Source organism: Dama dama, chromosome 24 (assembly GCF_033118175.1).
Source record: "Dama dama isolate Ldn47 chromosome 24, ASM3311817v1, whole genome shotgun sequence".
Classification (NCBI taxonomy): domain Eukaryota; kingdom Metazoa; phylum Chordata; class Mammalia; order Artiodactyla; family Cervidae; genus Dama; species Dama dama.
The window spans coordinates 53810195-53836904 of NC_083704.1; the positions used below are offsets into that span (position 1 = coordinate 53810195).

Below are 26710 nucleotides of genomic sequence, written 5' to 3' on the forward strand. Positions count from 1 at the left end.
CTTCAAGAGATAGGAATACCAGACCACCTGACCTGCCTCTTGAGCACCTGTAAGCAGGTCAGGAAGCAACAGTTAGAACTGGACATGGACCAACAGACTGGTTCCAAATAGGAAAAGGAGTACGTCAAGGCTATATATTGTCACCCTGCTTATTTAACTTATATGCAGAGTACATCATGAGAAACGCTGGGCTGGAAGAAGCACAAGCTGGAGTCAAGATTGCCAGGAGAAATATCAATAACCTCAGATATGCAGATGACACCACCCTTATGGCAGAAAGTGAAGAAGAACTATAGAGCCTCTTGATGAAAGTGAAAGAGGACAGTGAAAAAGCTGGCTTAAAAATCAACATAAAACTTAAAACTCAGAAAACCAAGATCATAGCATCTAGTCCCATCACTTCATGGCAAATAGATGGGGAAACAGCGGAAACAGTGGCTGACTTTATTTTTTTGGACTCCAAAATCACTGCAGATGGTGACTGCAGCCATGAAATTAAAAGACGCTTACTTCTTGGAAGGAAAGTTATGACCAACCTAGACAGCATATTAAAAAGCAGAGACATTACTTTGTCAACAAAGGTCCATCTAGTCAGGGCTATGGTTTTTCCAGTGGTCATGTATGGATGTGAGAGTTGGACTATAAAGAAAGCTGAGCACTGAAGAATTGATGCTTTTGAACTGCGGTGTTGGAGAAGACTCTTGAGAGTCCCTTGGACTGCAAGGAGATCCAACCAGTCCATCCTAAAGGAGATCAGTCCTGGGTGTTCATTGGAAGGACTGATGTTGAAGCTGAAACTCCAATACTTTGGCCACCTGATTCAAAGAGATGACTCATTTGAAAAGACCCCAATGCTGGGAAAGATTGAGGGCAGGAGGAGAAGGGGACGACAGAGGATGAGATGGTTGGATGGCATCACCTACTCAACGGACATGGGTTTGGGTGAACTCTGGGAGTTGGTGATGGACACGGAGGCCGGCTATGCTGCAGTTCATGGGGTCGCAAAGAGTTGGACACAACTGAGCGACTGAACTGAACTGAAACAATTGATAAAGAATTAATTTAGAAAATATACAAGCAGCCCATACAACTCAATACCAGAAAAGCAAATAACCCAATCAAAAAGTGGAAAAGGGACCTTAAGAGACATTTCTCCAAAGACATAAAGATGGCTAACAAGCACATGAGAAGATGCTCAACATCACTATTAGAGAAATGCAAATCAAAACTACAATGAGACACCATCTCACACCAGTCAGAATAGCCATCATCAAGTCTACAAACAGAGTCCAAAATTCTGTTCTGTACGTCTGTGTCTCTTGGATCGGGATGGGGAATACATGTAAATCCATGGCTGATTCATGTCAATGTATGACAAAAACCACTACAATATTGTAAAGTAATTAACCTCCAACTAATAAAAATAAATGAAAAAGAAAAGTCTACAAACAATAAATGCTGGAGAGGGTGTAGAGAAAGGGGAACACTCTTGTCTTGCTGGTGGGAATGCAAACTGATAAAGCCACAACGGAAGATGGTATAGAGATTCCTTAAAAAGCTAGCAATAAAACCACCACATGACCCAGCAATCCCACTTCTAGGCATATACCCTGAGGAAACCAAAGCTGAAAAAGACACATGTACTCCAATGTTCACTGCAGCACTATTTACAATAGCTAGAACATGGAAGCAACCTAGATGTCCATCAACAGATGAATGGATAAAGAAGCTGTGGTACACATACAATGGAATGCTACTCAGCCTTAAAAAGGAATGCATTTGAATCCATTCTAATGAGGTGGACAAACCTAGAGTTCGAACCTACAGAGTGAAGCAAGTCAGAAAGAGAAATATAAGTATCATATACTGACGCATATATATGGAATCTAAAAAGATGGCACTGATTAATTTATTTTTAGGGCAGCAATGGAGAAACAAACATAGAGATCAGACCTACGGACATGGGGGAGGAGACGAGGGAGAAGAGATGTATGGAGAGTGTAACACAGAAACTTACAATACCATATGCAAAATCAATAGCCAGTGGGAGTTTGCTGTGACTCAGGGAACTCAAACAGGGGCTCTGTGACAGGCTGAAGGGTGGGATGGGAGGGAGATGGGAAGGAGGCCCAGGAGGGAGGGGACTTGGGTGTACCTATGGCTGATTCTTGTTGATATACTACAGAAAACCATAAAATTCTGTAAAGCAGTCATCCTTCAATTAAAAAATTAAAAAACAAAACAAAACATGGTTTTAGCAACCTCTAGGGCTAAACAGATTGGAGCCTCCTTCCCTCAGCCAAAGGTCAGGATCTGCCAAAAGCCCAAGGTCACTCTGGGGAAGATCTAACATGCTATTGTAGGACCTCTTTCTACACGGGGTCCTTGGAAGCAGATAGACGCAATGATGCAAGCACTAGACAGATGTGTTCAGAGGGAGAAAAGGAAGGGAAAACAACATCTCCCATTTCTGAAACCCAAAATTCTAAGATATGTAAAGACGTCCAAAAAAAAATAAAAAAGATGTCCAAAGGCTTACAAATAAAACAAAAATTCTCCTCAGGATTTCATAAATCTGATAAACATTTTAAAATATTTGCAATGCTTAGTGACATGAGTAACTTCCATTAAAAAAAAAAAGTATGAAATGAAAGCAAACATAAATAAACCAAGAGTCAACAGATATGCAAAACAACCAAGCAAGAATTTTGCAAATGAAAAACAGTCAAAATACCCATCTATGGCCAAGTGGAATACTGAAATTATAAACAGATAATGGAATACTATTCAATCTTTAAAAGGAATGAAATTTTCATACATGCTACAACATGGATGAGCTTTGAAAACACTAAACCAAGTGAAATAAAACAGACACAAAAGAACAAATATTCAATGATTCCGCTTATATACAGACAGATAGCAAAAGAAAGGTCACCAGGGGCTGAGAGAAGGGAGGAATAGAGAGTTACTGTTTAAAGGGTACAGAGTTTCTGTTTGGGATGAGGGAAAAGTTCTGGAGTTGAATACTGATGAAGGTTTGGACAGCACTGTGAATGTACTTAATGCCATCAGACTGTACACTTTAAAATGGTCAAAATGCTAAATTTTACACACAGTTTATCATGATTTTTTAAATGATAAAAAGTACCAGAAGTAGGGGGGAAAAAAAAAAAAACCTCAACACAAAGGATACATGCCAGTTAGAAGTCAAAAGAAAGTCAGCAGCAAGATATATATAAGTACTTAAGAGATATGGGGATGAGGTAGAACTCCAACCTACTCCTAATATAAGTCCCAGAAGAAAAGAGTGGTAATGTTAGAGAAAATTGTGATTTCCTTTTCCTTAGCTGTCCTGCATTGTAACTCCCCTTCTATGTTGGAGAAAAACCCTAACACAGAGACAGAAATGCCTTCCAGTACACAAGTGGAAAATGATGGACACTTGATTTCTCAGACTCCTTATGACTATAGTACAGGCTCAGGGCCTGACTTCATCCACCCCAGACTTAGCAAAGAAAATCAATTATCCAAAGCAGCAGAGACTACAAAGAAATCAACTTGTTGGCATGTACATTAAGTTTCCAGAGACAGACATTTCTACAGGAGCATCCAGTTTTGAGTTGGTAAGGCGAAGGCAAGAGGCAGAATTAATTAAATACAGAAGATCTGAGAAAAGACCTAAAGAAAGTAACAAGGTTAACTAGGCACAGTGTTCAAGCACAGGAAACATCATGAGCAAAAACCTTAAGGCAGGAACATATCTGACATGTTTGAATAAAAGGAAAGAAGCCAAAATAACTGAAGTCAACTGAGAAAAAGGGACAGCAGATGAGGTCACAGGGGTGACAAGAAGCCACATCATAAAACCTTGTAAGCCTTTCTAAGAACTTTGGTTTTTCCTTTGAGTGAGATGGGAGTCACTGAAAGGTTTTAAGCACAGGAGTAGCATGATCTAACTTATATTTTTAAAAACGGCTTTGGCAGCTGTATTGAGAATAAACTGTAGGAGGCCATGAATACAAGTGGGGAGAGCAGTTAGAAGGCATTGCAGTAACACAGGCAGGAAAGCATAATCACAGAAAGTCCCCACTTTTCCTTCCATGTCAAGCTGCGACAAGTTAGGACATAGCTTGCCTTTTTCTAAGCTGTCTAGTGCTGTATAAAGCACAATTCTATTCTGTGGTCCTTGAGATGATCACATCCTTTGTACTATTCCTGGACAACTGACTCAATTAACTCTCCCAATACTTCTTTGAAAGTGAAAATGTTAGTCGCTCAGTCGTGTCTGACTCTCTGCAACCCCATGGACTGTAGCCCACCAGGCTCCTCTGTCCATAGGATTCTCCTGGTAAGGATACTGAAGTGGGTTGCCATGCCCTTCCTCAGGGGATCTTCCTGATCCAGGAACTGAACCTGGGTCTCCCGCACTGCAAGCAGATTCTTTATCATTTGAGCTGGATGCCATTAGATTCCCTTCCTATTCTTTCTCTCTCATCTATTTACCTCAAGGCCACAGATCCCCAACTATGTGTGGTAATGGTAATAACAAGGTTCCCAGAACAAATACAACAGAAATCTATATGATTATAAGCAAAGTCTATCACTGTCTTCTAGCTCCGTCCTAGGGGGCAAAGTCTGAAGCTAGGTTGAGAGAAGTTTGATAAATAGACCAACAATGAGGTCATGTCTGACTCTTTGTTACCCCAGGGACTGCAGTTCACCAGGCTCCTTTGTCCATGGAGTTCTCCAGGCAAGAATACTGGAATGGGTTGCCATTCCCTTCTCCAGGGGATCTTCCTGACCCAGGAATCAAACATGTGTCTCCTGTACAGCAGGCAAATTCTTTACCATCTGAGCTACAAGGGAAGCTCCAATGAGGTCAAGAGCAAATTAAAAAAAAAAAAGTACCAAAAGATAATTTGGCCTGCATGATCAAAAAGCAAGAGACCTTCTGGGTATTGCTGACCTACTGTTTCTCCTTTAAACTGTATTCCAAACTAAGAGTTTTGTATGCTAGCGCATACAAGGAATGAATGGACAGATTAGACAATTTGATATACTCCATAATATCTATGGAAACACTGACAGATTTTATTTTCTTGGGCTCCAAAATCATGGGTGACTGCAGTCATGAAATTAAAAGATGCCTTGCTCCTTGGAAGGAAACCTATGACAAACCTAGACAGTGTATTTTTTAATACACTTTTTAGCACAGACATCACTTTGCTGATAAAGGTCCATATAATCAAAGCTATGGTTTTTCCAGGAGTAATGTACAGATGTGAGAGTTGGACCATAAAAAAGGCTGAGTGCTGAAGAACCGATTCTTTCAAACTGTGGTCTGGAGAAGACTCTTTAGAGTCCCTAGGACTGCAAGGAGATCAAACAAGTCAATCCTAAAGGAAACTAACCCTGAATATTCATTGGAAGGACTGATGCTGAAGCTGAAGCTCCAATACTTTGGCTGCCTGATACAAAGTGTCCACTCACTGGAAAAGACTGATGCAGGGAAAGATTCAGGGCAGGAGGAGAAGGGGGCAACAGAGAATGAGATGGTTGGATGGCATCATTGACACAAAGGATGTGAGTTTGGGCAAACTCCAGGATACAGTGGAGGACAGGGAAACCTGGCCTGCTTCAGTTCATGGCATCATAAAGAGTCAGACACAACTTAGAACTGAACAACAACATAATATAGAATTGGAAGGATAATCTCTAGTCAGGAAATCAGGGCTACCAAAAGCTGAATGTTTACTGATGCTCTGTGTAAGAGTTCAGAGCAGTTTTCTCTTTCTTCTTCAGTGCTCAAATAGCCAAAAAACAAACTCTAGTTTTGATCCTGATCATTTCTGAATTACAAGGTCAGTTGAATTTATGGCCTTTATATCTATATTAAGACAAAAAAGCAGGTTACTGACTTGGACAAAAATGGTAGAGGTAGTAGAGACACTGGATAACACAAATGACCCTAAGTTTTGCTCCTATGAAACCTCCTTTTGCAGCAGAAAAAGGCCTTTCTTCTCTACTGTGATGAGGGTGTTCCTACCTTGCTTGAAGGCTTTCAGACTAGCTCACTCAAATGAGTAATCTTGCAGAGCAAGCCAATTTACAAAAATGTCTTATACCAACTATCCCCAATGTCCCATGAATTTGATCTGCTTCCTTTCCTAGCCATTCCAAGATGAATGTGGTATAAGGTCCAGGAGCTGCTCTTGAGATCAGCTCCATGGAGTTTTACTCAAGACTGATCTGGTACTGAACCAAGCAGGACCCTATAGGGTCTTCCCAGAACAGAATGCTGCCCCCAACTCCACAATGTCCTCTGCCTGACTCTTGTCTGTAGACAAGAGTCCTTTAGCCTCCTAAGTCCTCCTGAATTCCAAAGAGTAAATTTAATCAGACAAGTGAGAAAATACAGAAATAAAAGAAAACAGTCAAGCAAGACAAGTTAATAATAATTCAGTCATTAAAACAAACTCAAGGACCTTTAGTTCCTCCTCAAGCATTATAGATAATAATATAAGTCATATCCTTTGTTGCAGAGACTGAAACCCCTACCAGATGGAAGAAGTTAACCTCATGCTGCTCACAAGCAGGAAGATCCCAGACAGGTTGAAACCAGAAGGTTGATGATGTTGACTCCTGATTATCTCACCACCAACCATTCAGGGGACTATCCATGAACTGCTCACACCCCAGAACCCCCCTCCCTCACCCTGTCTAAAAACCCTTCTCTGAAAGCCTTCAGGTAGTTCAGCCCTTTTAAGCACTTGCTACCTGGACCTCTTGCTTGGCGCCCTGTGATAAATGCTGCATTTCCTTCACCACAATCTGGTGTTAGTAGATTGGCTTTACTGCACATGGGCAGACCAAGGTTCAGTTCAGTAACAGTACCATAACTGTGGAATCAGAACTGGCCAGTAGCAGTGGGTAACCCTGAGACTTCGATATGGTACCATACACCAAGTGGATTAGCCAACACCGTTAGGCAGGTTCCTTACCGTGAACTCCACTGATCATCACATACTTAACCAAACTGCACTCAGTGTTTGCTAGCCATAGATAAGATAAGCCTTAGGGCTATAAAAGATTCCAAGCTGCTATTGTCCTGAGGTGCTCTCTGAACCAGAGACTTACCATCTTGCAAATGAGTAATACGATCTAGAGAGTTCCCTCTCCGGTACTCCTCTCCCCAAAGAATTCAAGTATACTTTTCCCCTTCTGGTTGTGGCCTGGCACTGCTGTCTCTGAAAGGTCTGCTGAGATGGAATTTCCTTTGCAACTTGTCAGAGCTCTGTCTAAATAAAGCCCATTAAGTGCTGCTACCATCTCATGGTCATGTCTTTTTTCTTTATCAGCCCTAAAATCCTCTAATTTACTACAAATGTGTAAGTTTTTCAGTGAAACTTTATAAAAAGCAGCAATAATACTTGAATCATTTTACGAATGAGAAAATCCAGGTATCAAGAAACACTTAGGAAGATAACTGAAAATATTAAAATTTTTAAACTTCCCACAAGAATATTTTCACAGATAAGAGTATTCAAACAATTTCACTTCCTTGTCAACCAAACAAAACAACAAGTACTTCAGTAAAGATGGCACAAATTTTTCAAGAAGCAGATGATATACCCTATAGAGCACTGAAAGTACAATTATACCCCTCACAAGTATGGCAGGAGGCAAGGAAGAAGGCACATGATAGAAACACAATGCATGTTCTCTGACTGAAAGACCCTCAATTCCTGGTTGATATTTGCTAAGGCAGAACCCTAAGTCCCCGTCTTGCTGATCTAAACAAGCACCAAGAAGACATCCAGGAGAAATTTGACCATTTTAATCCACAACACCACCTATGCAGTACTGCTATCTAAGATGCTTAAGTCAAATCTAACCATAAGGAAACAGACAAACACAAACTGAGGGACATTTTGCAAAACAACTGGCCTGGGCACTTCACCAAAGTCAATGGCATAAAAAGGAAAAAGAAAATCAAGCCTGGAGAACTGCTGACAAAGATGAAATATAATATTTAATTCTTGACTGGATCCTGAACCATATCCCACCCAACCCCCAAAAAACCAACCAAATGAAAATGGATATAAAGAATATTCATGGGACGATTAGGGACATTTGAATTTGGACTATATATTTTATAGTATGATAGAAAAGTAATGCTCAAAATTCTCCAAGACAGGCTTAAATAGTACGTGAACTGTGAACTTTCAGATGTTCAAGCTGGTTTTAGAAAAGGCAGAGGAACCAGAGATCAAATTGCCAACATCCGCTGGATCATCGAAAAAGCAAGAGAGTTTCAGAAAAACATCTACTTCTGCTTTATTGACTATGCCAAAGCCTTTGACTGTGTGGATCACAATAAACTGTGGAAAATTCTTCAAGAGATGGGAATACCAGACCACCTGACCTGCCTCCTGAGTAATTTGTATGCAGGTCAAGAAGCAACAGTTAGAACTGGACATGGAACAACAGACTCTTTCCAAATCGAGAAAGGAGTACGTCAAGGCTATATATTGTCACCCTGCTTATTTAACTTATATGCAGAGTACATCATGAGAAATGCTGGACTGGATGAAGCACAAGCTGGAATCAAGACTGCCAGGAGAAATATCAATAACCTCAGATACGCAGATGACACCACCCTTATGGCAGAAAGTGAAGAAGAACTATAGAGCCTCTTGATGAAAGTGAAAGAGGACAGTGAAAAAGCTGGCTTAAAACTCAACATTCAAAAAAAGAAGATTATGGCATCCAGTCTCATCACTTCACGGCAAAGAGATGGAGAAACAATGGAAACAGTGACAGACATTATTTTGGGGGGCTCCAAAATCACCACAGATGGTGACTGCAGCCATGACATTAAAAGACACTTGCTCCTTAGAAGAAAAGCTATGACCAACCTAGACAGCATATTAAAAAGCAGAGACATTACTTTGTCAACAAAGGTCCATCTAGTCAAAGCTATGCTTTTTCCAGCAGTCATGCATGAATGTGAGAGCAGTACTATAAAGAAAGCTGAGTGCCAAAGAATTGATGCTTTTGAACTGTGGTGTTGGAGAAGACTCCTGAGAGTCCCTTGGACTGCAAGGAGATCCAACCAGTCCATCCTAAAGGAAATCAGTCCTGGGTGTTCATTGGAAGGACTGATGCTGAAGCTGAAGCTCCAATACTTTGGCCACCTGAAGCGAATAAGTGACTCATTCGAAAAGACCCCGATGCTGGGAAAGATTGAGGGCAGGAGGAGAAGGGGACAACAGAGGATGAGATGGTTGGATGGCATCACCAACTCAACAGACATGAGTTTGAGCAAGCTCCAGGAGTTGGTGATGGACAGGGAAGCCTGGCATGCTGCTGCAGTGCATGGGATCTCAAAAGAGTCAGACATGACTGAGTGACTGAACTGAAATATTGTATCTATGTTACATTTCTTGAGCGTCATAATTATTCTGTGATTATGTTAGAGAATGTACTTTTTCTTAAGATATAATATATATCTTAAAATATTTACAGTTTCTGGGTTCTGGTATCCCCAACCTTTATCTTTTGTATTCCCAGGTATCAGAGTACAGAATGCTTTACTGCAGTGATTATTTTGTGTTATTCCTGTATTTCTTCCTTTTTTTCTTTCACTATTCAAACTTCTTGTTGTTGTTGTTTAGTCAGCAATTCCTGTCCAACTCTCTGTGACGCCATGGACTGCAGAACTTCAGGTCTGCCTGTCCCTCATCATCTCCTGAGTTTCCCCAAGTTCATGGCCACTGGATTGGCGATGCCATCCAACCATCTTATCTTCTGTTGCCCTCTTCTCCTTCTGCCTTCAGTCTTTCTCAGCATCAGGGTCTTTTCCAAATATGTGTCTAAAATTCCCTATATTAAATCCTATTTTATGAAATGACTCACAAGTTTCTCTTTTCCTGACTAAACCCTAACTCATTACCAGAAGGATACTCCAACGCTAGCTCAACCTCTGGTCAAAAACATAATTTCTAGTCCCCAAAGCTATCATAGTTTAACAGTGTCTTTAAAATGATGTTTAATTTTTAAAAATAAAATCATAATCCTATAATAATATGTATTACTTTTTAAAATAAGGCATTAAAAGTAAACAATTTTTTTAAACCACCCACAATTTGAACATGCAAAAGCAGCTGACATTAACATTTTGATATAATTACATCTTGATTCTCTTTTATTCAACAATTGCTTTTGTTTCATAATTCTGTGACCAAACTGCATATCCATCATATCCACTATCATTTATCCTTAAGGTACGCCGTTATGTGTGCACGTGTGCCGAGTCACTTCAGTCATGTCTGACTCTGTGTGACCCCACGGACTGTGGCCCACCAGGCTCCTCTGCCCATGGGATTCTCCAGGTAAGAATACTGGAGTGGGTTGTTGCCATTTCCATAGTTTTTTTCAATTTCAACTTGCAAAAAAGGGAAGATTTTAAAAGTCTCCCTCACTTTACATACACAGAAACAAAATGACAGGTTTATCACTAACTCCTGTCCTATCAAAGACTATTCTCAAAATAACACATCATTTTGTAAAATATACTGCATGTTTAATTGTTTTTATGAAATTCATAACAACTCAGGTTACCTTTCCAGTATACAGGAAAAGAAATTAAAATTGTCAATATTTTAAGATAAAATTATATCTTCAGAATTATATATGATAAAGTATATTTTTGCAGGAAAACATACCAATAGCATATTTTATACTATGAATCAAAGGAAAAAAGTCTTCCTCTGCAGCCAATAAAAATTATAAATAAGTTTAGCAAAGCCAAGTACTCACCCCCTATTACTGACAATTGCTTTTTTCAAATGAATGTAATTTGCAGGAAAGATCCCCTGTAAAAGAGATTACATTTCCTATTAGAAAAAGTAATTTGTGATTAACATCTTGTTTAGACTGAAATAACAGTCAGATTTCAGCATGGAAATACTCTATCAACAAAACAGTAGATCTCTTCATGTAGCAACCACTTTACATATTAATTAAGAATACAAAGTGCACAAACTATATTCAATAGGAATTTCATTGTCATCCGCAATCAGAGTCTATTCACAAGGGGGGAAAACTGATGTTAAGCAACCACAAAAACTTTTATTTTTTAAGTTTTAGAAATATTCCATCAAATCACACTTAAGATAGAATAGACTTATGTACAGAGTTTGGCATATATCTACAAAACCAACATCATCATCTAACCAACAATTTACAGCTGACCCAGCTCTGAGTTAGAGAAAGAATTCTCACACTCTGGGTAACATTTGTATTCACAAAGAATAAATCAATTTGAGAGCATCTATAAATGTTTCTTCTTTTATTCTTTGCAATTGGTTTCCACTTTAGTATCTGCCATAATCTGACTTCAATTCTTAAAAAGATTTTTAAAAATGTATTGTTTTAGAAACAATTACATTTTCCAATCAATGTTTCACTCCTTTTCCTGATGTATAAAACTTCCTTCAAAATAAAACACAAATGGTCTACTTTTTTAATACTCTTTGGCCCACACCCCTGTCAGTAATAAACTCAATCTACACCACACAAGCCCATCAGCAGCTGGACTACAATAATGCATTTTACAGTTTTCAGTGTACAGATCTTTCAGCTCCTTGGTTATATTTATTTTTAAATACTTGATTGTTTGATGCTATCATGAATGGGACTGTTTCATACTGCTAGTATTTTGTTGATAGTTTAGCATCTATATTCATCAGTGATAACGATCTGTAGTTTTCTTTTCCTACAGTGTCCTTTTCTGGCTTTGATATCAGACTAATGCTAGCCTCACGAAACAAATCTGGAAGTGTTCCTTCCTCTTCAATTTTTGGAATAGCTTTTATGAAGGACTGGTGTTAATCCTTCTTTAAAGTTTAATAGTATTCAGCAGTGAAGTCATCTGGCCCTGAACATTTCTTTGTTGGGAGGTTTTTAATAATTACTGATTCAATTTCCTTACTGATTACTGGACTATTCAGATTTTCCATTTTTCCTGATTCATTCTGGATAGGTTTTAAGTTTCTAGAAATTTATCCATTTCTTACAGACTGTTTAATTTGTTAGCATACAATTGTCATAGCAGTCTCATAATCCTTTGTATTTCTGTGGTATCATTTTTAATGTCTGCGCTTTCATTTCTCCTTGTCTTTTTTCCCCCCCTCAGTTAATTTTATCTTTAAAAAGAAACAGCTTATAGTTTCATTGACCTTTTCCCTTGTTTTTTGGTCTCTTTTTCATTTATTTCCACCCTGATTTTTGTTACTTTCTTCATCCTACTAAATTTGGGCATAGTTTCTTCTTTTTTCCAGCTTCTTCAGATGTAAAGTAAGATGGTTTATTTAATATCTTTCTTTTTTTCTTACTGTAGGCATTTATCACTATTAACTTCCCTCTTTAAACTGCTTTTGCAGTAGCCCATAGGTTTTGGGGTATTGTGTTTCTGTTTTCATTTGTGTCGAGATTTTTTTTTTTATCTCTTCTTTGGTCCACTGGTTGTTTAGAATGTGTTCTTTAATTTCTACATACATGTGAATTTTCCAGTTTTCTTGCTGTTGTTGATTTCTAGTTTCATACCATTGTGGTCAGGAAAGATACATGATGTGATTTCAATCTTTTTAAATTTACTAAAGCCTTGTTATATGACCTAGTCTGAAGAATGTTCCACTTACAATTGAGAAGAACATGTACTTTATTGCTGATGTATGAAATATTCTATATATGTCTATTAGATATATTTGGTTTAAACTATAGTCAAGTCCAACATTTCCTTGTTGATTTTCTGTCTGGATGACCTATTCAGTGCAGAAAATGGGGTACTGAAGGCCCCTATTATTATTGTATTGGTATCTACTTCTCCCTTCAAATCTATTACTATTTGCTTAATATATTTGGGGATGCCATTTCCAGGGTACACATATTTATTACTGTTATATCTTCTTGATATATGACCCCTTTATCTCAGTGGTTCTTAACCAGTGGCAATTTTACCACCACCACCCCAACCACCTCCCACCCCACCCATTAGCCCCAGGGCCTTTAGCAATATCTAGAGATACAACTCAAGAGGAGATGTTAATGAGTGGAAGTCATATATTTTGCTAAACTTCTCATAATGTATAAGATAACAAGGATTTATCTAGCCCAAAATGTCAACTCTGACAAAAATGAGAAGCCCTGGCTATGAGGAATTAAAAGTTTGAAGGTACTGTCTTCTTATAATCACTACTTTAAAAACTAATAAGTGATTCTACTGAGAAATTGATGATTACAACTCTGAAAATTTTTAATAAAAATTAATATGTGATCATTTTGGTATTTTCTATTTAAGAAAAAGCATAATATGTTAAATATTAAGCCACAGAAAATATATAAGAAAAAATAGTAATATTATAGAGAAAAGTAAGTTTTTGCAAATGCAAAAAAGAAGTTTTTGCAAATGCATTACTGAGAAAGAATGCTGCTACATGTATTATAACTGCCAACTAAAATATATTTGGTACGATCAAATCACTGTTACTTGGTAATAGAATAAACATATAAATCTAGTTCAGAAAATTAGCATGTGGCACTTAACAGTCTTATTTAAATTCATATTTTTAACAAGAACATTATGATCAGAGATGTATCTAATTGAAAATTATTTAAAAGTTTTTTTCATTTTAGAAATAAAGTCATCTTACTAATCACAGGGCTAGACAGGAGTAGGCCTATAAAAAAGCCAATTTACTTGCTGTCAACTATTTTAAGCAAAAATACTAAATGTCCTAAATTGGCTTTTTCAAAATAAGCTTTGCAACTATTACCACACACACATTTTGTCCTTTTTATTTTTTTTTTTTAATTTTTTTTTTAATTATTATTATTATTTTTTTCCAGTGGGTTTTGTCATACATTGATATGAATCAGCCATGGATTTACATGTATTCCCAATCCCGATCCCCCCTCCCACCTCCCTCTCCACCCGATTCCTCTGGGTCTTCCCAGTGCACCAGGCCGGAGCACTTGTCTCGTGCATCCCTCCTGGGCTGGTGATCTGTTTCACCATAGATAGTATACATGCTGTTCTTTTGAAATATCCCACCCTCACATTCTCCCACAGAGTTCAAAAGTCTGTTCTGTATTTCTGTGTCTCTTTTTCTGTTCTGAATATAGGGTTATCGTTATCACCTTTCTAAATTCCATATACATGTGTCAGTATGCTGTAATGTTCTTTATCTTTCTGGCTTACTTCACTCTGTATAATGGGCTCCAGCTTCATCCATCTCATTAGGACTGGTTCAAATGAATTCTTTTTAATGGCTGAGTAATATTCCATGGTGTATATGTACCACAGCTTCCTTATCCATTCATCTGCTGATGGGCATCTAGGTTGCTTCCATGTCCTGGCTATTATAAACAGTGCTGCGATGAACATTGGGGTGCACGTGTCTCTTTCAGATCTGGTTTCCTCAGTGTGTATGCCCAGAAGTGGGATTGCTGGGTCATATGGCAGTTCTATTTCCAGTTTTTTAAGAAATCTCCACACTGTTTTCCATAGCGGCTGTACTAGTTTGCATTCCCACCAACAGTGTAAGAGGGTTCCCTTTTCTCCACACCCTCTCCAGCATTTATTGCTTGTAGACTTTTGGATAGCAGCCATCCTGGCTGGCGTGTAATGATACCTCATTGTGGTTTTGATTTGCATTTCTCTAATAATGAGTGATGTTGAGCATCTTTTCATGTGTTTGTTAGCCATCTGTATGTCTTCTTTGGAGAAGTGTCTGTTTAGTTCTTTGGCCCATTTTTTGATTGGGTCATTTATTTTTCTGGAATTGAGCTGCAGGAGTTGCTTGTATATTTTTGAGATTAATCCTTTGTCTGTTTCTTCATTTGCTATTATTTTCTCCCAATCTGAGGGCTGTCTTTTCACCTTACTTATAGTTTCCTTTGTATTGCAAAAGCTTTTAAGTTTCATTAGGTCCCATTTGTTTAGTTTTGCTTTTATTTCCAATATTCTGGGAGGTGGGTCATAGAGGATCTTGCTTTGATTTATGTCGGAGACTGTTTTGCCTATGTTCTCCTCTAGGAGTTTTATAGTTTCTGGTCTTACATTTAGATCTTTAATCCATTTTGAGTTTATTTTTGTGTATGGTGTTAGAAAGTGTTCTTTTTAAAAAGTCATTGTAATACTGCTGAGAAAGAGAAGAGTCTGATACAGTTCTGTAAAGAAAAGAATGAGTGTGGCTACTGTAAAAGATTAAAAGATGGAAGGTAAGGATTGCTTTTATATCAAACAAACATACTAGGCCACTTTCTACATTAGAAAAGGTAACAATAAACTTTTTATTACCTTTACATTTGGCTTCTTTGTTGAAACTCCCCTATACCAACCTAAAACAAAACATACAAAAGATATTAAAATCATATTGTTGTCATTTTCTATGAAAGACATGAGTATTTTTAGGATAATTATTTAATGCAAAACTTTCTAGTAAGTTTTAGGCACTTTATGCCTTTATTAAGCATAGTTTACTCCAAAAGAAGCAATCTTACAATAGAATATAACGTTTCCAATTTTCATCAAAGACACAACATCCTTTCAACTGAAAAAGACAAAAAAAATTAGAAAATACTTCAGAGGACACATATTCAACTCCTTGAAAACTCCCAGATGAAACTGTTACAGGATAAGAAAATGTCAAAATCACATCGCTTTTTGGTGGCAGATAAAGGAGAGTACAGCCCTGACTTTCTATCTCCTTGTCTCCCTGAATCTCCCATGCACTGAACTACACTACTCGCATTTCTTGGCTTTCCAGCCACTAAAGTTGACAGCAACACTTCATTTATCCTCTCTTACCATTCATACACAGTAATAACAGTCAAAGTTTCAATTACACAATAAAAATAGTTTTCAGAGAAAGGAAAATTTTTTGCAACTTTTTTCAAATTCAATCTATTATTTTCAGAGTTTTGCTATAGTTTCTCTACTTGGGTTTAAGAGGAAATAATTTCAGTGAATAGAAGAGGAGGCCAAGAGTTGTATTTAAAGGAGGAATATAAATAAAAAAAGAAAGAGGAGATTGTTGATAATAACTAATATTAACTGAGAGCTTACTATTCCATGTACTGAAATTGAGTTAATTTCATGTATTAACCTTTTTAAGACTCACAACAAAGAGGAAAAGAATCAACTTTTCTCCCCTGAAATCATAACAAACAATAAAAGAAGAAATACCCTTATTTCTGTTTAGTATAACAGCTGAGATCATAAATTTGAATAACTCAATTTATACCTGAAAGTCTCACTATCTTCATTTTTTTAAAGTGATAACCTTACCAGCAGGACACTTTATAGTATCTTAAACAGGACAAATAATGATATAAAGGGCTTCCCTGGCCCAGTGGTCCAGTAGGTCCAGTGGTTAAGAATCCGCCTGCCAACGCAGGGGACAGTTTCCATCCCTAGCCCAGAAAGATCCCATGTGCTGCAAGGCAACTAAGCCCGCGCACAGCTACTGAGCCAGCACTTGAGAACTTGTGCTCCACAACAAGAGAAGCCACCGCAGTGAGAAGCCAACATCCCACCACTAGAGAGGAGCCCCCGTTCACAACAACTAGAGAAAGCCCGTGCATAGGAACAAAGACCCAGTGCAGCCAAAAAATAAATAAATAAATTTTCAATGGTAATCTTACCTAAAATTTTTAATTCTGTACCAGTAAAATTAAGACAATTCAAATATGTATATCCAAAAAGTCTATCTTTAAAATATCACAAACTTAGTCTAAAAATGATGTTTTATAAAATATGATTAAAAACTAAGGTAATAAAAAAATTTCTAATTGAGATGTAATGTTAAGTCCTATTTTATACTGAAATCATAGGGATTTTAATTCAGGAGTTACTCAAAGTGTATTCTATTTAAGCAATTATTCCACAAAGGAAATGGAAAAAGTACAGGAAATAGATTTTTAAATAAAATATAACCACATTAAAAAAAAAATATATATATATATATATGATCACATTAGACTGAAAAGCAGGAAGCAAACACTAGATTTTAGAAAGACAGCTAGGGATTCACTATACTCTCAAAGATTATAAAACTGAGAGAAAACATTACATACCGTTTAAAGGCAATTAATGTACAAAAAAACAGAACTGAGAACACTATATTGTCACAGAAACAGAAAAGCAGGCACTGGTGTGTATGTGCTTACTGCCACTAAATAAATGCTCAGTGAGTACTTACCCTGTGAATGAAATGAGACAGATCTAAGTGTTTACATTTGTCAGCTTAACGCTGGATGATTACACCTTCCACAACTGGTATATAAACATACTTGGTGTATAAATTAAACAGTCAGTTCAAGCCTGACTTAAAAAAAAAAAAAGAAACTTTTAAAAATTTAACACCATTAGGTTAGAAAAGCAATCAGTAAGAAAGGAAACACAAATTAAGAGAAAATATTCTGCATCCTGTGTGTAAATACACATACTGAAGGTTAATTCATCTGGAAGCTACAATGATTTAAACACAGAGACAAAAAAACAGTGATCACCTGTCCCTGTGCCAGGCATTTTCACATCTATAGTCTCAAAACACAGCTGAATACCACTTTGTTAAATATGCATCATTATTTAGATTGTGAAATGCCCTTCCCAATGTAAGTAAGGCTATACTATCAAAAAGAGCCAACAGTACCACTACAATTGCTGCTGACAGAGAGGCTACAGAACAGTGTCAGCAGTGTTAACTCAAAAGAATGAAGCCTCTATATAATTCAGGCCATGTGACAGTCAACAATCAGCAGGCCTTTACAAAGATTCCGGGTGCAAACCAATCAAGCTAGATCAAAAGCATCAAATGAAGTCCAACAAAAAGTACCCTTCAATAAGAAGTTTCAAACTTTTTATTTCAAAGGTATAACATATTCTTCACTGTCTGGCAAAAGGGAAAAAAGGCAAATGTGTTCATTCTCACTCCCATCCCAGGGCTAACAGTTGCTCATCCCTGAATTAGAGACAGGTAGACAACAGGCACAATTTCTATTTCATTCCATATCATGATTAAAAATAATGTTAAAAAATTATCACTCATTATGAATGGCAGATCTGCATAGAGATTCACTTTAGAGAAGGAACCAACTGTAAAGTCAAGGACCAAAACAAAGATCTACAATCTTCTAAAAATACTAACTTTTTCTTTAGTATATCAATAAAAATATGCACAGCCCATCCAACTCTTTATACTCTTTCCAATTATATAACTAATAGGCATGGAAGAAAGTATCAACCACTTACATTAAAAAAAGAAATTTATAGAGAATTCAGCCCCAAAATTGGGGGACATAATTATTTAAAAGGTCAACATTCAAAATCCTCTATTATTTCACTGCAAACTGTTAAAGAAAAACCTTGTGTATTACTTGCATACAAAATAATTTAATGCTATTTTAAATCTTTATGTGCAGTAAGTATAAAAGATAGTAATTGGCAATAAATAAATGCACATTAAAATAAATGGACAATAAATAAATGGACATTAAAAATTGAGACATTGTATTCCCAAATGAGTTATTGTTCCTTTAAGCTTATGGTTCTCCATACGTTTATGGAGAACCATAAACAAGTTTCAATAATACTGCCATTGAATAAGACATTTTAAAAACTCTTTTAGAATTCAAATATATATAAAATACATTTACTAACTTCTGGTTCTAGCACTGGCAAAACATTTCACATTAGACAAATATAAACCTGAAAAAAATGCAGGAAACAATTGTGTAAGAGCAATGGACAGCAACTATCCGAGACAAGCTATGAGGCACTATAATCCTTGAGAAAAGAGAATCCACATCAGCTGAGTTTCTCCATGAGGACATTTCAGCAAAAATCAGGGTTCCATTGAGTTAAGGAAAAAGAGGTTGACACTGAGAGCTACGCGATACAATATCCACTCGTGGGACTGCCCAATTCCTACAGTGGTAATTCAGGGAAAATTTCTAAGAAGCCCAGCTTTCTGCAGCCGCTAAGAAGCTAAGGAGCTAGGCAGAGTCACATTACCTTTAGAAGATCTATAATAACAATATAGTGACTTTTCAACAGAAATGATGGAAATCAAAAATTAATGAAGTAAATCCTTAAAATGCTAAAAGAAAATATTCATCAACCTAGAATGCTACACCTAGAGAAAATATACCCTTTAAAATGATGACAAATTTAAAAACAGATTCATATAAACAAAAGTTGAATGAATGTGCAGCAAACCTGCACTAAAAAAAATTACTAAAAGGAGTACTTACAGTAAAAAGAAAGTGATCCCAGATGGAATCATGAAAAGAAGAAAGAAATAGCACTGGAAATGGTAAAAATGTGGGCAAACAAATGAATACAGACAGAAAATATATGACAATAGTGGTACAAATGTAATAAGAGGAGTCAATGCAATTGAATCATTGTAAAGTTCATGCATTGTTGGAAGTGGTATAAGTAAAACTTTAAGGTAGACCCTAGTAAGTCAAGAATGCATGTTTTAAACTCTAGGGTAATCACCAAGTGGGGCTTCCCAGATGGCTCAGCACTAAAGAATCCACCTACCAATACAGGAGACGCAGGTTCCACCCCTGAGTCAGGAAGATCCCCTGGAGAAGGAAATGGCCACCCATCCCAGTATTCTTGCCTGGGAAATCCCATGGACAAAGGAGCATGGGGGGCTACAGCCCATGGGATTGCAAAAGAGTTGGACACGACTTAGCGACTAAACAATAACAACTTATAGAAAGGGTCCCAAAAGGCTAAGATACAGGTCTCTGAGGAACAGTGGGCTGCTGCAAAACATGCTACCACTGCCACAGTGAAAATGCTAGAGGCCATTCACCAGAACCAAGACCACTGCCTGACAGAAGGAATACCGGAGGAACCAACTGTCTTCAGAGCAGTTTGCCAGTGGTATTAAATAAAAATAGGAAGAATCAACTCTTTTCTTCAACCTCCAGCCTAGCAGTCTCCCTACAATGCCCCTTTATTGGCAGAGTCTAACACAGACTAGCTGTCAAAGAAGAAACGTGGTTTCCAGAGCTTCCAGCTCCAGTATCACAAGAAGGGCTAGAAGGGCAGGTTTTGAACTTGGAGGCAATAATAAGTCAGTAACTGACAGAGTCAGCATCTTTATTTAGGTCTCTCATCATGCCAAATTCAGATAAGTGATAAAAGTCTTCCAATCTTATGTTTGGAAGGTAAATGTCTGGCTGCCGTGACTTCAAAGGCCAAGCAGAAGGTGAAGGTTAGAAGTTTCCCTATGCAGGATTCAGTAGGTGTGCTGTGACTTAATCCTCCAGTTTTCAATACATAACCTATCTCCTACAATAATGTGCATGAAGTGTCCCAATACACAGATGCGCTATTTATCCTTCATTTTCTAATAAACCTAAAAACCTCTACCAGATGAACAAGGAGCAGTCATCAAATGAATTGAAGGGAAAAGACTTATATAATTTCATCCTCATTTCCAAAGATGCCTGGGGTTATAAGTTCCTATACCTTTTAAGGATCTGCTGTGTAAATAAGGGTAGTTCCAAGATATTCCTTCTACATGCTTGAGATTCAGGTATGTTGAGTCTGTTAAGTCATAGTTTCCACTCTTCAAAGCCTTGCCAACTTTCTTTATCCATGTGAGCATATTACATTTTAAAATCTCTGTATTTTTATTTTTGTAGTGTTTCATAACTGATTTTGAATTTATTTTTGTACATGGTATGAAAAAGTAGTCCAGTTTTCCACACACCATTTATTAAATAGATTGTCTTTTTCCCCACTATGTACTCTTGCCTCATTTATCACAGATTAATTGGCCATATAAGTATATATTTCTAGGCTCTCTATCATGTTCCACTGATCCATGTGTCTGTTTTTGTGCCAGCACCATACTGCTTGATAATTATATCTTCATAGTACAGTTTCAGCCTGGGAGCATGATACCTCCAGATTTGTTCTTTCTCAACATTGCTCTGATTATAAAGGGTCTTTTGGATTCCATGCAAATTTTAGGATCATCCGTTCTAGTTCTGTGAAAATGCCTTTGATATTTTGATAGGGACTGCACTGAATCCATAGACTATCTTGGGCAGTATGGTCCTTTTAATGATGCTGACTTGTCCAATCCATGTGCATGGTACATCTTTCCATTTGTTTGTCTTGTTTACCATTTCTTTCATCAATGTTTTACAGTCTTCAGAGTACAGGTCTTTCACTTCCTCGGTTGAATTTATTCCTAGGTATTTACTCTTTTGATCCAATTATAAATGGGACTGTTTCTTAATTTCTGATACTTTATTGTTCAAACAGATAAGTGCAACAGACCTCTGTACATTAAGCTTGTATCCTGCAACTTTCCTGAATTTACTTACTGAATTCAATTTTTGAATAACAATTCACTTATGAATAACAGCTTTTTGTGAAGTCTTTGGGGTTTTCTATATAAATTCATAGCATCATGTCACCTACAGTGACAGTTTTATTACTTCCTTTTTAATTTGGATTTATGTGTGTGTGTAGCGCTTTCTTTTTGCCTAATTGTTGTGACAAAAACTTCTAACATTATGTTGAATGAAAGTGGTATCTTTGTCTTATTCCATTTTTTATAATTTTTAAAATTTATTTAGTTTTGGCTGCACTGCGTCTTCATTGCTGTGCACAGGCTTGCTTTCACTGCAGCAAGTGGGGGCTACTTTTCATTGTGATGCACGGGCTTCTCATTGTGGTAGCTTCTCTTGTTGCAAAGCACAGGCTCAGCACTGCAGCATGTGGGCTCTAGAGTACATACTCAATAGTTGTGGTACATGGGCTTAGTTGTTCTATGACGTGTGCAATCTTCACATACCAGGGACTGAACCCATGTCCCCTACAGTGGCAGGCAGATTCTTATCCACTGTGCCACTAAGGAAGTCCCTTGTCTTATTCCTGATCTTAGAGCAAAAGCCTTCAGATTTTCTCCATTGAGTATAATGTTAGCTGTGAGTTTTAATATATGTGTGACCTTTATTATGTTGAGGTAGGTTCCCTGTATGCCTACTTTGCTGACAGTGAAAAGTGAAAGTGACAGTCACTCAGCTGTGTCTGACTCTTAGTAACCCCATGGACTATACAATCCATGGAATTCTCCAGGCCAGAATACTGGCCTTCCCTTCTTCAGGGGATCTTCCCAATCCAGGGATCATCCCCACGTCTCCTGCATTGCAGGCAGATTCTTTACCAGCTAAACCACAAGGGAAGCCCAAGAATACTGGAGTGGATAGCCTATCCCTTCTCCAGCAGATCTTCCTGACCCAGGAATCGAACCAGGATCTCTTGCATTGCAGGCAGATTCTTTACCAACTGAGCTATCAGGGACAGTTCTTGTCATAAATAGGTGCTGAACTTGTCTAATGCACTTTCTGCATCTCTTGAGATGATGTGGTTTTTATTCTTAAATTTGATAATGTGATGTATCTAATTAACTGATTTGTAGATATTGTACCATCCTTGCATCCCTAGGATAAATCCCACTTGATCATGGTGTATGATCCTTTCAACATATTTGGTTTGGTTTGATATTTGGTTTGATAATATTTTGTTGTGGATTTTGCATTTACATTCATCAATGATATTAGCCTGTAACTTTGTGTGTGTGTGTTATCAGGTTGTTACCTGGTTTTGTTATCAGGATGATGGTGGCCTCATAGCATGAGTTTAAAAGTGTTCCCTCCTCACTAACTTTCTGAACAGTTTGAAAAGGAAAAGTATTAACTATTCTTTAAATGTCTGGTAGAATTCACCTATGAAGCCATCTGATCCTGGACTTCTGTTTGTTAGTTTTTTTTTTATTACTGATTTAATTTTACTACTGGTAATATATTCTATATTCTGTTCATATATTTTATTTCTTTCTGATTCAGTCTTGCGAGTTTGCACATTTCCAGGAATTTATCCATTTCTTCTATGCAATCCATTTTATTAGCATATAATTCTTCATAGTAATCACTTATAATTTTTGTATTTCTGTGGTGTCAGTTTTAACTTCTCCCTTTTTATCCCTGATTTTATTTATTTTGGCCCTCTCTCCTTTTTTCTTGATGAATCTAGCTAAAAGTTTATCAATTTCGTACATATTTTCAAGACTTCCCTGGTGGCTCAGTGGTAAATAATCTGCCTGCCAATGCAGAAGATGCATGTGCGATCCCTAGGTCAAGAAGATCCCCTAGAGAAGGAAATGGCAACCTGCTTCAGTACTCTTGCCTGGGAAACCCCCAAGAACAGAGGAACCTGAGAGGCTACAGTAAATGACTTCATGAAAAAGTCAGACATGAACTAGAGACTAAACAACAATATCATATATTATCAAAGGACCAACTCTTAATTTCATTGATCTTTTATGTTTTTAGGTCTCTATTTCAGTTATTTCCACTCTAATCCTTTATTTCCTTTTTTCTGCTAACTTTGTGTTTTGCTTGTTCTTCTTCTAGTTTCTTTAATGTGCATTTCAATTATTTGAGATTTTTCTTATATCATGAAGTGGGCCTGTATCACTAAGAACTTCCCTCTTAGAACTGTTTTATCTTCATCCCTCTTTGACTTTTCAATGATCCATTGATTGTTTAGTCTCCATATGTTTGTGGGCTTTTTTTTTTTCCCAGTTTTCTTCTTGTAGTTAATTTCTAATTTCATACCAGTGAAATCCAAAAAGATGTCTGACATATGCTGGAAAGGGTGTGAAGAAAAGGGAATCCTCCTACACTGTTAATAGGAATGTAAACTGGTGCAGCCACTATGGAAAACAGTATGGAGCTTTCTCAAAAAACTAAAAACAGAGTTGCCATATGATCCAGCAATCCCACTCTTGGGCATGTATCTGCAGAAAACCATAATTTGAAAAGCTGCATGCACCCCTATGTTTACAGCGGCACTATTTACAATAGCCAAGATAAGGAAACAACCTGAATGCCCGTTGACAGACAAGTGGATAAAGAAGATGCGATACACACACACAATGGAATGTTACTCAGCCATAAAGAAGAAGGAAATAATGCCATCTGCTGCTACATGGACAGACCTAAAGTTTACCATACTAAGCGAAGTCAGAAAGAGAAAGACAAATACCATATGGATATAAGTCCTTTATCAAGTATCTCCTTCACTTTGTGACTTGCCTTTTACCTCTCCTTAATGGTATCTTTTTTCTTTAAATTTTATTTATTTGTTTTTGGCTGTGCTGGGTCTTTACCGCTGCCCAGGCTTTCCCTAGTTGCAACAAATGGAGGATACTCTCCAGTTGCAGTGCACGGGCTTCTCTACTGCGGTGACTTCTCATGTTGCAGAGCGCAGGTTCCAGGGAGCATAGGCTTCAGCAGTAGCAGCACACGGGCTCAGGAGTTGTGGTTCCCAGGCTCTAGAGCACAGGCCCAATAGTTGTGGCAGACAGGCTTATTAGATGCTCTGCAGCATGTGGGATATTCCCGGACTAGGGCTCGAACCCATGTCCCCTGCCCTGGCAAGTAGATTCTTTAGCACTGAGTCACCAAGGAAGCCCTCCTTAATGATATCTTTTGAACAACAGATCTTCATTTTAGTGAAGCACAACTTATCAATAAAGGATCTCTGTCCACCCCTAGGCCAGAAGGGATATTTTCCTATGGTTCCTTCAAGGTGCACAATTGCTCTACATCGCACATTTATATTGACCATCCATCTGGAATTCAGTTTGTAGTACATGCTGTGAAGTCAGGTTCAAGATTCACTGGTTTCAATACTGATCCAATACCATTTATTGACTAGGCCATCATTCTTCAGTCCAATCAGTCCAGTGCCACCTATTGTAATGGACATCATTTTCCCACTGTACTGCAACACCACCTTTTTCATATCACTGGAAGATAAACATGATGGTCTATTTCTGGACCCTCTATTCTGTTTCATTATTGTCTTTGCCTCCAAACCACAATGTCTTATTTTATAATAGTCTCATTTTTAGCTCTCAGTGGGAAAGCTTTCAGTATTTCACAACTGAATATGATGTGTGCTACAGGCTTTTAGACATCCTTTATTAGATTAAGAAAATTCCCTTCTACTCTTATTTTGCTAAGAGATTTTTTTATCATGAAGTCGTTTTGATTTAAACTACTATTTTAAGAAAGGTATTAAAATGGGTCCTGCACTACAGCTCTTTCCAGAAAAGCACACCACCAAACTTACACAGTCCCAGGGTCATAGTAAGCTGCACTTACTTCATACCCATCTGAATGGTAAACTATATTAGAGCTCCACTCCCATCTGTACTATCTCCATGCTCACTCAGCAACATTTCCACTCTGTTAAATAATTTGAGGTGGTTTCTAGTCATGCTGAACTGCTATCAACTTTGGAATATCGATTTTGACATCAATTTTGTTTTCGTCAGTGCTCTGATTTTGTGTGATATCTCCATAACTGTATTTTTCCCATATATTTTGTTGGCTACAGTGCATAATCTTTTAGAATGTGATATTTTTCAATAATGCAGAAATATTATAGCAAAAATACACAAAAATGTCACAGAAGACAGCCAAGTCAAACTTCATTTGAGCATATATACTGCCTAGTTTTAATTATGACTGATCATGTCTAGCCAATCAGACAGAAACATACAAATGAACTGATTGTAATTCAATTCTATTCAAATGCAGATAATGAGGAGTAAAATATTATCTATTTGATTGTAGGAAATTAAAAATAATTACTTGACATAGTATATAAAAAAACATGTTCTGACAGCCAACAATAGTTATTTCATTGTTGCTATTAGATGCGAGCCAAAATTACTCATCAGTTATGCTGAACAGAGATCAGGAATGATTTTATAGCAGTGTATCATAATATGATTAATCATGGCTTCAAAAAGATTGCTTATTAACCAGTACTACAAAATAAACATATATAATACTGCCAAAAATGATCACCATTTGTGTCTTATAATTTATAGGTCCATACTTACCCTCACACTTTTCAAGAATCTGGACTGTTTCTCCTATTTCTAAGACCAAGCCTTGGGGAACAGATCCTCGAAAGCTGCATATCACTAGAAAACCAAAGATAAACATGTCAATTAGGATTTTTAAATACTGATATAGAGTCTGTGTCACTGAAATTAGGCACTGAATTTTCTTAAATATATTCTCTCTCTTTTAATTCACTTTTCAAATATGTAAGCCCCTGTAAGTCCTTGCAGGCATCTACATATTAACAATAAGACAGCTTTTCCGAAGGTCAAAAGTGTGCAATCTCTGAGCCTATCTTACAGTAAAATTAAAATAAATCGAATTAGCACTTAAGAATTTAACATCATCACATCATCCACTCCTTAACAAATTCTTTATCGAGATCCTTGCTATTATTTCAATCTCCAGAGCATTCAGCACTCCTGTCTTCTTAACCTTTGCCATTAATTGACAAGAAGATTAAAATCATGAACAAGCTTCCACTGTTGGAAACTGGGTGTTTTGTGCATATTCAGAGAACCTATGTAAACTTCCCATTTTAATAACTATCTTCATTCAAGACTGGCTTTCAAATGATTTTTCAAATTAATGTATAAATAGAAAAGAAAACAATTATATTTGCTAGAAAAACAAAAGGCTTGAAAAAGAAGTAGAGCTTTCTCTCTACAATCATGGGACTATTTTC

The 26710-nt window shown here is 37.2% G+C and overlaps 1 protein-coding gene across 1 annotated transcript in view; it reads right to left on the reverse strand.

Moving 5' to 3' along the window:
* The window catches only part of DOCK3 (dedicator of cytokinesis 3), a 246611-nt gene extending 220484 nt beyond the window's left edge, over positions 1-26127 (reverse strand). The window contains exons 1-3 of the mRNA XM_061127771.1: positions 26022-26127; positions 15365-15405; positions 10822-10877 (exon numbers count right to left, since the gene is read on the reverse strand). Of these exons, the coding sequence (XP_060983754.1) occupies positions 10822-10877; positions 15365-15405; positions 26022-26127 (203 nt within the window). The remainder of the gene's footprint in view (positions 1-10821; positions 10878-15364; positions 15406-26021) is intronic.
* Positions 26128-26710: the final 583 nt, after the last annotated feature.